Source organism: Miniopterus natalensis, chromosome 10 (assembly GCF_054644295.1).
Source record: "Miniopterus natalensis isolate mMinNat1 chromosome 10, mMinNat1.hap1, whole genome shotgun sequence".
NCBI classification, from domain to species: domain Eukaryota; kingdom Metazoa; phylum Chordata; class Mammalia; order Chiroptera; family Miniopteridae; genus Miniopterus; species Miniopterus natalensis.
Window position 1 is genome coordinate 78,090,855 of NC_142090.1, and position 13,969 is coordinate 78,104,823.

A 13,969-nucleotide genomic window follows, 5' to 3' on the forward strand; every position below is an offset into this window, starting at 1 on the left:
CTGGGGTCCTAAGTAGGAATGCCTTCTAACCTCTATTGGGGCTCGCTTCGTAGCTTATAGCTTTCACTGAAATTGCTATGCTGAGTTACTTTCTGCACGCCCACATGTAAGGGATGGGACTTCGTGCACCAGTAAATTTGTTTTGTTTTATTGCCTCCTATGCAATAAGACCTACGTGTTTCTTTTAAGATCTCTGAATTTATGCTTTTTGAGAGATAATAGAATATAACAGCATGGAGACTTACAATTTCTGACTTGATTCAGTATGGAGTATACTCTATTTACATAAACCAAACAATATTATCTCTTCCAGGCCATTTCAAAATCTCTTTCAACGCATGATTCAAAGTGTTCTTAAAATTCTTCCTTATAAAATTTAAATGCATCTAATACACCTGTAAAATCTTATATGTCAATTACATAAACTATGTAACAAAATTCATAAATCTGTTACATAAGCAATGAATCATAGGTGAAAACAGTAATGTTAAAATAATAGCTAAAACACTCTATACATCTACTAAAAGCCAGGAAGTACACTCAGTGCCTTCAGTCTTCATCTCATTTAACCTTTACAACAACCCTATGTGGTAGGTACTATTATTATTTCTTTTTGTGCAGGTAAAGAAAGTGAGGCTTGGAGCAACTTTTCCCTACCTCAACACTATCGACATTTTAGACCAGATAGTTCTTTGTGGTGGTGGAGATGTTCTGTGCATTGTAGGATGTTTAGTAGCATCCTTGACCTCTATCTAGGTGCCCATAAAAGATCCAAGTCCCAGATGCAACAACCAAAAATGTCTCCAGACAGTGCCAAATGTCCCCTTGACTGCAAAATCGCTCCCACTTGAGAACCACTGATGTAAAGAAGTAATTTACTGAAGATCATATGCTTAGGAAATGGTAAGGCAGGGATTAAAAGCCATGCATGCTGACTCTAGAACGCACGCTGTCAACCAGTAAACTACAGTGTCGGTCACTCTGTGACAGTTTAAAGAGCAAATTTTCTCTCAAAGTAGAAAACTAAAACTGAAGATGAGTAATGAGTGTTTTCCCGTGGAAAGATCTTCCATGACCACACCGGACTGGGCCCTTCCACTTTGGGGTCCCAATTAAGGCCCATGTCCCAATGGTTATTGTCCCTGCATGGCTTGCTCCCCTGCCCCACCTACCCCAACCTTCCTTCTGACCTGTTACATGTGTCCCAAAAGACAGTCACCAATCACTTGTGAGGGCTGATTCCACCCTTCAGTAAATAAGTCAGAGTTCCTGCCCTCACGGAGCCTAAAGAACAGGGCCTATCTGCTTCCTACAAGTTGCTTTGGATGGCCCTGGACTGTCTCAAAGTCCAAGCCCTTTGCACACTGGCCCCTGAATTCTGGTTCTTCTTTGAGGGATTCCCAAGCCCTCAGTGACTGAGCACCATCTACATGCCAAAGACTTCCTATGTGCTTTACATGCCCTGTTCCATCCTGGGCTCCCAAGAACCCTAGGAAGCAAGTGTTGTTATTTCCATTTGACCAAGAAGAAACTAAGGTTTTGTTGAGTAGGGGAACCTACCCAAGCATTGCACAGGGTTTGTGCCAGGACTCAGACTTCAACCTAAGTATGGGTGACTCCCAACCACTGCTCCTGACCCAGCCCTATGCCCTTCCCATTTCATGGGCGCACAAAGACTATAGACATGCCTCTTCCAAAGCATGTTCTGGGCTTAGACTACTCCTTCCAGCTTGCTTAGAAATTTTCATTCAGATCCCCTCCCTTGGCCCCAAAGTTATGAGAATAAACAATGCTGGGCATGATTATGCCCATGTGGAGGGGCAAAGGGAAAAATTCAGGCAGTGATCCCAAGAGCTTTGAAAAGGTGTTATCCTATTAAATCTGAGGATGGAAAAATATAGCACAAGTTTTCTTTTATCTGATTCTGTTTTTGTTATTTGCTTTTTATGATCAAGAGTTATGGAGTCATGTATGACTAATTACATCACCTCAAAGCACTTTACGCTGTTAAGTACTAAAATAGACTGTTTTGGTAGGGGGTGGAAACCTGGGGGTGGAAGTGAAGGATTTTTCTCCCTTCGGTCACATTATTTAAACATAGTTTGTATTTTTGAGGGGCTTGGGGATGGGGAAAGGTTGGTCTTCATCAAACTTTCCTGAAAGCTTTAACTTTGGGGTTGAGGCCAAATGTGAAAATTTTCAAGTACAAAATGTCCCGATGAGAAAAAAACAATCGTTGGAGTGGGGAATGAACCCCAAAAGGCATATCTTTCTGACCTTTTGATTTTATTCAGCCTTGAGCAGTTTCATGGGGGTGAGAGCTCCCACAGCTGTAAAAAATTATGAAACCACCAGGGTGGAAAGGACTCCAGAAGCTTCTGGCACCTCAAAGACCTGCCTTTAAGTCCAAGCCCAACCACTTCTCTGCTTTGCGACCTCAGTCAAGTTACTTGCTTTCCTTGAGTCCCCTCATCTGCAAAACAGGATCACTGTGAAGATTAAATACGATAATGCACGTGCACCACCTGGCACACAGCAGACACACGGTAAATTTAATCGACAGGGTACCCTTCCGAAATATCTATGTTTTTGCCAAAGTTAGTGTTTTGGTAATTGTCCTTTTACTGTCCTTATTATTGGCTCACATTATTTAGGTGAAATTAGGAGTGTCTGAGCCAAGAGTGATCTAGCTGGTGGCCAAAGGACCATCACTATGGGGCAGGGACCTCTGTGCTCATGGGCAATGTTGCTCCTTGCCAGTGTCAGTTTTAGGGCAGAGTGTTGGCCATCACAACAAATGCCATTCAGTGGCTGAGCTTTCTTGTGGGAGGACCTTGGAAATTACAATCAGAGAAGATCATTTCTGAGGCTACAGGAACCAGACATCCTCATGTTTAACCTCATCTCTTAACAGAGAAGGACACCGGGGTCACAGAGGAGAATTTTGGCCCAACTAAATTAAGACAAAATCCTAATCAGGTTCTTAATCTTTCACCTACCCAGTGGTTCCCAAACGGAAGTGATTTTACCTTCCGGGAGCCATGTTTGGTCATCACAAGTAAAGAAAAGGGGGTTGTTACTGGCACCTAGTGAGTAAAAGCCAGGGATGTTACTAAACATCCTATTATGCACAGGACAGCCCCCACAATGAAAACATCAGTAGTGCCAAGGTTAACAAACTCTGACCTGCATTGTTGGACCCAGCGCCACCAAGGACTCCAAAAGCTGCTTCTTAAGCTGCTGCTGTTGGAAGTTGGACGTGGCCCCAGTTGGAAGCTCTCACCAATGACTGAATCAACCATGTCAACTCCGCCTCTTTAGCACTGAGGGCCACTGCAATTAGGAGGGATTTAGACACTTGCCTGCTCAGGCAACTTAAAGTCTGGGCTTAACTTCTGAAGCACAGTGATGCACCCAGCACGAGTGTCACTGAAGTCTTAAAGACACATAGGCTTATTGGACAATCTAAGAAATGATTTGGCAAAACACCACAGAACCACCAAATGATGTACGCCACGCAGTTATCAAACATTCAGGCTAATGCACCTCAAATAAATACATTTGACACTGTACTGAATATCTCCAGGATTCATCGTTTGAATGGAGGAAAGAGAAATTGAAGCATTGATATAAAACAAAAGTAGTCTCAAAGTTTCCACCCAAAGCTAGAGTTCCACGTTGGAAGAACTTAAATAGAAAAGAAAATTAGAGTCAATGATCCAAGTGATTATGTACTTTCTGGTTCTTGCCCATGCGTGCCATCTGGCTTGCTGACCTCATAGGACTCCACCCTGGCCAGTATGAGGCCAAATTGAACCTGACTGTGGGAGTATCTGGTGATCTGCAAAAACACTTATGAGTCATTTACCAATCTGAGCTTATTTACCCACAGTTCCACCTGCTAATTGTGACTTCAGTTCTACCCATGGTGGAAATATACGGAGCATCCCCATCTGATTCACTCATAAATTCACTCCACATTTAATAATATGGCCAGGGCACCATGCTCTTGGAGAGCATACCCAGTGCTCAATAAAATCACGATGACGCCAAGAGGACGAACGTGCACCCAGCCGGCTCTTGCACACAGAAGCAGGGCAGCAGTCATCGGAACAGCAGGATCTCTTTTAGGTGGAAAGATCAAGAAGGCTCCATGGAACAAAAAATGGCCTTTGAATTGGATCTGAGTGAAAAGATGGGATTTCAGCAGGTAAAAATAAGAACATCCATGAACACAGGGTGATAGGCGACACAAGGCAAATCCAGTGTGACAGGGAGGCCTTCAACCTGACTGGAACTCAGAGTGGATGGAAGGCAGTAACGGAGACAAAGGAGGGACACTGAGGTGGCGACGGATGCAGGAACCCTCAAAACCCTAGACATAAGATAGATCTTCATTAGCCAAAAGAAAGCCAATGGAGGTTTGTTGTTATTTTTTTAAACACACATAGCACAACCAGAGACACTGCGGACAAAGTAATCGGATGTGGGCGGGCAGAATGGAGAAGATGAAAAAACCACAGTAAAGAGAGTGGAAAGAGAGAGAGTGGGTAGGAGACTCTGCTCTACTCTAAGGGATGGCTAACGAGACTGGACCAAGACCATGGGCATGAAAACAACGCGCAGGAAGAGCCCACAACCTGTAAGAGACTCATTTCTCATGGGTGAAGGAGGAGAGGAAAAGGCCAAGTTGAAGGAACACACACTGCAGAACATATAAAGTGACTCCAAAGTCTGGGTCCTGGGTAATTATCAGGATTGAAAACAGAGGAGAAAAGACTGAATTGTGCCCAGATGATCCTCTGGGCTCAGAAACTGGCAGCTCAACGTCAAGGGCATTCCTGCTCCGATATCTAGATGCATCTCACAGACTCAGTTCTTGAGCTGCTTGCTGCATCTCAGCACCCTCTCTTGCCACATCTAATTCCTAACTCCTGCTACACAGTCTTTCTGGGTCTCTCTCTCTCTACCTCTCCCCAGACTCCTGCTGATGCAGCCGGAGAGTGACCATAAGGCATGAGAGAGTGGCAGTTGCCCGATACTCTGAACTCTGACCTAACCTTCCATGTAGACTCCCTCACCCTCCTTTCTCCCCTGGCTCTGTTTCACCTGAATCTGCAGTATTGGTGGGCCCTTTCCCATGCCAGCTGCCCTGGGCATTACCCTTTGTGGGATCATGTGTCCGTCTGTGATCTGGGTTCTAACCAGGCCGCTTTGCTGCTCTTTCTGGTCTGCCCTGACATCCTACCAGTCACCACAAAATCGCCCTCATTTAGTTGGCAATCTTGGAATGTAAACTGGACATGTTCTCACAGCTGATGCGCATGTTCTTACTACTCTGAGAATTTATTAGTCATCCCAAGTATAGGAAAATACTTCCTTAGGCTCTCAATATCAATACCACTAAGGGGATAGTAGTATGCGGGACTGGTTATCCATAAGAATATAAAAATAGGCGCCCTGGCCTATCCTATCACCCCTTTAACTTTCCCAACCAGTTATTCAGCTGTCATCTTTCATTGCAAAAGTAGAGGACAAGAGTCCACCGATTCTATGTCAATGATGCCAAAAGAGCTTCAGAATTCACGAGTCTTAATATGTCCCAAGAATGAAACAGGGACACAGCTCAGAAGATGCACCTGCTAACACAACAATACAACTGCTTCGAAGGCAGCCTTCCAAAGGGCGATATCCACTCCCCCTCCACACCCCCCTCCCGTGACAAGCTATTATTAACAGCAAAGGTGGCGGTGCTGCTGATGACTCATAAGTGTGCTAATTTGTGAAGGCTGATCATGGGCAGTCTTGACTAGGAATCATTTGCTGGATTTAATCAATTATTGGGCTCATCAAATGTGATTACTGAGCCACATAAAATCCAAGCGAAAGAAGGCATTAGACACTTGGGGATAAAATAACTCGTTTGCCCTGCAGCCGAGAGAGGTCACTCTATTATCGACATGTGCGAGATCCACTCGATCGATTATCTCCACATATGTGTGTCCTGGGCTGTCTTCCTCCTAATGTCCAGAATGTTTCTGAGCCATTTGCCCCTTTCGGAAAAAGCCTCAAGAATCAGCAAGACATACATTTTAAAAAGAATTAAAAACATGAAGGAAACAAAGAGTAAAGATTCTGGACTAGCCTACTAGGCTTTAATGAGCCCGTACTTTCAAGCATCATAAATAATACGCAATGCTGTAGGCTGTCTCTGCGAGCTAGTGAAGAGGGAAGCGCATAACGTAGGCTCCTCCCAACAGACCTAATTTTTCCCAATGGCCTTCAATACTGACATCTATCCTAGCCCTTACCGTCTTCTACTATAACTACTTTGCTCCCGTGTGTCTAACCTACAAGCCTGCGAACCTCTTCACAGAGGGCATTTCTTACAGATCGTATCTCCAGTGTTTACTTGAGTCTATGGCCATAGTAAGTACTAAGGAACCTTTTGTTCAATTGAAAGATTTTTGTACAGTTCCATGCATGTGGCTATCAGTATAACATGATTATCAAAAAAGGTGAGAGAGTCCTTTGGCTAAATTTAATTGCTCACAGAAATATTTCTAGGTTTATAAAATGAGTAAATGAGAACCAGAACTTGTACTATCTAAGCAGAGCTAGGATTAGTAACAAGCAAATCAACAGCAACCTTCCTGCTAAGGGAGCTTCGCTGCCTGGTGCGGCGAACACTCCACCCCCCGGTCATCCTGACCAGGGTATGTCCACAGTCCAGGCGAGAGCACTGGGCATGTGTCTGCAGAGGCCTCTCAGGTTTGCGGCTGTGCCTTTATCTGTACCTCTGCCTCTGATTGTGCTGACCGATCACAGGGTTCGCTAGCACTGAAACAGGGCGTGAGTGTGTCTGTGTGTGTCTGTGTGTGTGGATCAGAAACATTTCTAACACAGGTTCGGCTTCTAACATCACCTCTGATTGCAGTTCCTTTCTCCGGGGGCAGCCCAGAACCACTAGATTATTTCTAGGTGTTTGCTGCTATGTTGCCTGTGGTCTGACAATGCTTTCTCACAGTCACAAACGTCTCAGAGCCAAACCTGACAACCTGGAGCTGCAGCTGTGTGAGAAACAGCCTGATGAGAATTTTACGAAGAAGCAGGTTTCCCGCGTAAGCCTCTCCAGCTGTCAAATTCCTGTTTCGCCGCTTCAGCAAATGTCTTGGAATGAATGGCCCCGTGGACAAGGCTCATTCGCAAGGCAGGAGGATGGTTCCTCTTAATCATGTTGATCTAAAGCCTAATCCAGCAGGGTTTTCTGCGCAGGGGGAAGCTGCTGGTGCCCTTGCTAAGCCAGTAAAGAGCACTTACCGTTCTTTTGGTTGAAATTCTGGTCTTGGCAGAGATGAGTAACATTTCCCTTAATGCTAAAAGTGAGACTCATTGTCATCAAAACATTCCCTTGGGCAACTAAGATCTGCCTAGTCATTGATGAAATATATAAAGAAAGGTATCTAGGCCCTGGCCGGGTAGCTCAGTTGGTTAGAGAGTCGTCCCAATACGCCAAGGTTGTGGGTTCAATCCCTGGTGAGGGTACATACAAGCAGCAACCAATGATGCCGAAATAAGTGGAACCACAAGTCGATACCATATTCCTTCTCTCTCTCTCTCTCTCTCTCATCAATAAAATAAAAATAAAAAAATAAAAGAAAGGTCTGCCTCAGTTGAGTAGGGTGATGATGGCTTTGAAAGCTAGTGGATTTTTCCCTTCAACGTGGCCTTGAAAGGTGAATAAATACGTAAGTGAAATGAAATGAAATATAGCCCCCAAAAAAAAAAGTTTACACAGAGGTAGGTTATTTTTGTATCCCGGGCTGTCATGGAGACACCCTGGAGGATGTCAGCCATGTGGAGAGAGAGAGGAAACAAGGAGCACAAGGGCTCCCCATGTGTGGGTGGAGAAGCGACCTTAAGAGTGGACCCTCCACCTCCAGCAGCCGCCGCTGACACCAGGTGGGTCAGATACAACCCACTCGGCGAAGTTGCTCCCGAATTCCTGACCCACGAAAGCATGAGCAAGAAAAAGCAGTTGGTTTAAGCCATTCGTGTAGGGATGGTTTGCTGCTCAATGACAGATTAGTAGACATGGATCTATCCAATAAGAAAATATGTGGGTGATTAAAAAGATAGCTCAAACCAATCCGCTATTAATTTGCACTTGACATGACTTCAGTGAAGCTGGTACAAGACAGCCTGGTGGTGGTGTTTTTTTACATCAGCATAATAAAAAAATGCAACAGCATTCACGTCAGATATGCAAAAATATGCTTTTGAAAATAATCTACATAGTAATTTGAAACTGGCCGGGTTTGAGCAGCTCTCTTGTAACACTCTTACCTGACCACTTATCTCTCCTTAAAATAAAACTGAGGCAACTTGGAAACATCTCATACCCCAGGTTAACTGCCTGTGAAAGTGATAAATTACCTTCTACTACTGAAGCCCATTACGCTCTCTAACTCGAGTGGTTCATTTACATCCTGCTCGGTGGTTCATATCCAATTACTACCATGAGCCCGATGAACCTGAACGAGACAAGATTATTCAGCCATCTGTATCAGTTCACTATATTTAGAAAAGTATAGCAACCTCTAGGAAGATTTCACGTTTCAGTCCATTTTCTCCCAATGATTGGTACACCTCTGTAATGCATATCAAATTATCACACCACTACTCTGGACTATTGACTTTATTTGAAAACCATAGGACATAGGAGTCTCTGCTATGGTATGATATACCAAATACGCTTTCTTTTTTTAAATATGATTTTATTGATTTGAGAGAGAGAGGAAGGGAGAGGGTGAGAGAGAGAAACACCGATCGGCTGCCTCCCACATGCACCCCTATGGGAAACTGAGCCCTCAACCTGGGCATGTGCCCTGATTGGGAATTGAACCGGTGAACCTTTGGTGCATGGGGCGATGCCCAACCAATGAAGCCACACCAGCCAGGGCAAAATACATGTTTTCAAAAATAACTGACACTGCCCAGCCGGGCGTGGCTCAGCGGTTGAACATCAACCTAGGATCCAGGTGATAGGGGTTCGATTCCTGGTCAGGGCACATGCCCAGGTTGCGGGCTCAATCATCATTGATGTTTATATCTCTCCCTCCCTCTCCTTTTCCTCTCTCTGAAATCAATAAAGATATATTTTTTAAAAAATAAATAAATGACACAATAATTTCAAACTTGACTCACTAGAAAAGGTAACACTAAAGTGGTCATCTGAAAGTACCACTGTTGATACCTACTGGCATTCTAACTGCACCAGTGATTCTTGATCTGAATGGCATCTGTCTACAGCTATGATACCAAAGTCAAATGCAATCCATGAAAAGCTGACACGAGCCTTTGAGACGAAAGGTGGGCTTTGAATGCTTGGTGAACCAAAGGTCTAAGCAACTCTCTTTCTTTGGCATGTGCTTTCCAAATCTTCTCAATAAAATGGAGTAAAGGAGGGTGATGATGGATGAGACTCTTCTTGAAATTATCCCTCCCACTATGAAATCACAAAGACCATCGCTGCCCTTCAAGGAATTTGTACTCATGCCTTGAGCTCAACAGCACTTTGTCAGCAAATCAGGCAAAGGAGAATTTCAGGCAAAGGAGAAGTCAAACGCAAAAATGTGTAGTTAAAGACCCTTTTGTGCCTCCACCCATAAATCTTCAACACCCACACACCAGCCCCCTCCCAGCCCAGCCCCTCTCTAGCCACGGTTTTAGCAAAATCACCAGACAGCTCAGTAGGAACATGCTTTTTAATCCACAGGGTCCCCTCTCGTGTGAAGGTGGACACTCACTGTGCCACACTGAGTGCCTACGATCAATTTTTAATTACAACAGCAGCAGCGATCGAGATAAAGCAGGCAACTCGCTGAGCAGGGACCGAGGGACTGTTTATTACAAATGAACGTCCTCTATGAGCTACACTTGCAAAGAGCTGTGCCCCGAATGCCTCGCCCAACCGGCTGCCCTTCCTCAGAAGGAGGCTCTTACCTCTGGGACGTTTTCTTATATTTTCTCCTGTAGGAAAGAAGCATAAACACACATCAGGAGAGGGTCTGCAGTGGGCAGTGGGTTAGAAAGGTCGCTTCAGAGGGATGGGCCTGGAGGGAACGCTTTGCAGAAGGAGCCCTCTGTGAGGCGTGGGGGTCGGAGCCCAGTTAAAAGCTTTGGATTATCGTGGTATTTTGTGGCCAGATGCATATAACTGTGGTCTTCACAGTTACAAATAGCAGCCCAAGAGCTCGATGGCTCTGCCCCCTACGTTCTCCCTTCCCCTCTGAGGGCGCTGCAGCATCTTGGCTGAGGCCTAGTTTTAAAAACAGCAGGATCCGGGTTCCGATCCCAGCCCTTCCATTGCCCACATCCATGGGGCTGTTGAGCAGTACATGGCCAGAGGCGTATAAAGCATTTCTTCTGCTGGTGCATCGTAAATGGTCCATAACCATTAGCTGTTTGCACTGTCACTACCGTCACTACTACCCCATTGTCTCGCACTGAAGTCCCTTTAAAGATGTGCCTCTTAAAATGTAAATGCATAACTATGCGGCTAAACCTTGGGTAAGATCAGACACAAGGTCCTGGGGAAGGACGATGAAGGGAGGGGCAATGGGAAGGCCTAGGAAAGGTGACAGCTGCATCAGCCCCGTGCTAAGGGCTCGGCGGCGGGCTCGGTCTGGAAGGACACCTCCCCAGGACGCAGGAGTGACTGAGTCCTGTGCACCTCCCCTATTTACAGTCCCCATTTCCCCTCGGGCAAACCTGCTGGTCTCAGGGCTTCTACGTCTATCAAATGGGGCTAACACCTACCCTGGCCCTCTCACCCAGGTCATAGTGACATTTAATGGAAGAATGGCCATAAAAGTTTACTTCTCCATATCCCGTGTCATTCGTGGCCGGGTCAGCTTTGCATACTCTGAAGACCCTTCCGTGGAGGGGGAGGGAGGAGAAGCATCCCCGGGAAGCGCGGTGCTCCCCACGAGTGCTCAGTTCCACACTTGCCCATTACAGTCACTGCACCAGGAGGCCAGGCCGCCGACCGGCCGGCTGATAGAGAGGCATGTCACACGCTTAAAAAACAAACACACACCACAGCTGTTTCCAATTCAGGGTCCCTGTGGCCTGTTACATCTCTGTCCAAGTGGAAACGTACTTGCTGGTGTTAGGTGTCAGGTGAAGAAGGCAGCCCGCCACAGAGCCTGCAGTGCGACCCTGGTGAGATGCGCACTGAGACCTAGTCATCCGAAAGCAAACACGCCGCAATGACAACCATCACCCCGGGGTAACGGGGTCATGGGTCACTTCTTTAATTTTTAATTGTATGAATTTTCCAAATTTTCTTTTTAAAATAAGCATTATGAATACAATTAGAAAAAAAACATAAAATATTCATACACCTACATAGACATAGTTACATATATAGATAGATACACACACATATATGGGGCTATATGGATAGACAGAGATATTTCCATGTGTGCGTTAGATCATATAAATAGGGAAGGAGGTCAGCTAACTGGATTAGCTGTAAAGTGGGAAGATCAGAGCACCTCTCTCAAGAGCTCGTGGTGAGAAATGAATGAGCTAACCCCCCTGACTGTCGGCTCCCCAAAGGCAGGTTCCTGTAGGCTTCCCTGCTGTATCCCAGTGCCTAAAACAGTGCCTTGCTTTCCCTCCAAAAGCTGTGAGGCATGTGCGCTGAGCATCCACCCTCTCACACACGGACCCTATCACCAGTGACAACTCACACCCCCGGGCAGTGGCCAAGGGCAGAGGTTTCACCGACAGGCGCAGAGCACAGTGAGCTGTGGGTGTGCCCTTGCCCTCGGTCCTCATTAGAACGGCTGTCAAATGAACTGGGCTGAGGAGTCTCCAGCAGGACCAGAAAATAACCCGCTGAGAGTGCCAGGCCCAAGGGGAAGGGGGAGGAGCGCCCGCTGGACGCCCCTGGCTTCTACCCAGAAGCCCAACTAGTTCCATCCGCAGAGGGTGTCTTCAGGGGCAGGAAGAAGACAACTTTCGCTCTCGGCTTCCACAGAATTCTCCCAGCATTTGCCAAGGACCATACAAAGGCAGGGCTGGGAGCACCAAGAAAATCCAAGATAAACAAAAATAAGAATAGCTCCCATTTTCAGCACCTACCAGTAACAGCACTTAACATGCATCGTTCATCCTCATAATAACCCTAAGATGCACTGTCTGAAAGAACGTGAGTACTAAAAAAGGAAGTTAGGACATGTACTTGAAGTGTTATTTTATTACAACAAAAATGCGAGGGGTGGCTAAAGACGCTTTATGAAAGAGGTAGTCTTGTCTTGATTGATGGGTGGGGTTTCAACGCGGAGAAATATGTCATGTGCGGCGGGCAGGTAAGGAGGGCAGCCCAGTGGCCTCAAACCAGCCCGGCCCGGCCCAACCAGATATGGAGGGAGATAGAAGTAAGAAGGCTGCCAAGTGCTGAGGACAAAGGTTTCCAAAGTGATAAGGTTATACTTTTATTTTTAAAGATGATACCTGGGAAAGGGAGTAACCTCTTGCATTGCCTTGTCTCATCTTTGATAGACTTGGTTCAAAACCCAGCTTCCCCTCCTCTCCAGCTGTAAGGCCTCAGGCAAGCTCTATGCAAAATCAAGCTTCACTCTCCACATCTATCATGTAGGAGGAATTATCTCACAGGGTGTAATGGACTGACTTTGCCAGGTACTGTGCAAGCCACGTAAGGGATATTCTAAAACTGTTAGGTCCCTTTGCCCCTTGTTTTGAGCCTCTTGAGGCCAAGGGTCCTAGCAGGTGGATTTCTATATCTATCCCAAGCGCTTGCACATGGTTGGCACACAACAAATGCCTGTTGGCCAAATAAATGAATCATTTGCACCTGCCACTCACACCTGTGAAAATGTGGGTCGTGCATTTGGTTGACCCAAAGAAAGAGAGACCAAAAATATGATTTTCAGTCCAGCTCACCTTCCTGACACCCTGCACTCTCACAGATGCATTCTTGGCTTCCCAGGTCCTGAAGTTCTCCCTCCCTATCTTATCCCTTTTAGACAAAGACAGCCCCCAAATCAAGACAGACCAAATCCAAACAGTGTCATCTTATGCTGATGTTCAAAGATCAGTGCTTAAAGCAGAAGAGAAAATTCAGGTCTGTGGAAATCACCCTACTGAAGTCCTGCTCACAGATCAACGCGACTGGGCAAGATCGGCAAGGCCTGACCGAGCCCTGCTCACCTTTCCCTTCCCAGCTGAGACTTCACTTCCTACCGGAAACCCGCCAGGGCCTCCCCAACTCAGAAGCACCCCTTTCGTGGGTCACTGTGCTTATCATTCTGGAAAGTGATGATCTGCTGTGCTGGTGGCAAGAATGATGGCTTGTCTGGTACCTGCTAGAGTTTCTCCCTTGCCGGACACAGTGCTTAGCAAATGCCAGGTGTTCATTATACTGTTGTGAAACGAATGAGTTAGTTTATCAGGAAACTGACCCCCACGGTGCTTTCTTTCTACTCATGCCCCCTCTGTTTGCTGAAGATTCCCAAACCGTGGGGCATCTCCCACAGCCACGGTTCCCTACGCACACGAGGGAATCCACAAGAGAAGGCCGGGCCTGTGACTGCCCGGCACCTCCTCTGCTCCGTCTCTGTTATATAATGAACTCACTCTGACCTCCCACAGACGCTGGGAGGCTCAGAGAGCTTAAGTAACTACCTAAGGACACAGAGCCTTAAAGTGGTTGAGACCGAAAGCAAACTCTGAGGCCTTCAAAGAAAGTGGGGAAATTCTGCAAAGAAGCCAAAGGATGCCAGGAGGAAACTTAGGAGACAAAACAAAAGCTACAATAGAGCATACGGGGTTCTTTCCATCCAAACACAGGAAATGAGCTGGGAAAGAACCCCGTTTATTTTGGGCCTTTTGTTTTTAAAAAACGTCAACAGAATTTACCCCGGATCCACACCCTGAG

The 13,969-nt window shown here is 46.1% G+C and overlaps 1 protein-coding gene across 1 annotated transcript in view; it reads right to left on the reverse strand.

Moving 5' to 3' along the window:
* The window catches only part of PDE1C (phosphodiesterase 1C), a 288,209-nt gene that overhangs the window by 129,753 nt on the left and 144,487 nt on the right, over positions 1–13,969 (reverse strand). Inside the window, exon 5 of the mRNA XM_087821246.1 lies at positions 10,006–10,032. Within this exon, the coding sequence (XP_087677372.1) occupies positions 10,006–10,032 (27 nt within the window). The remainder of the gene's footprint in view (positions 1–10,005; positions 10,033–13,969) is intronic.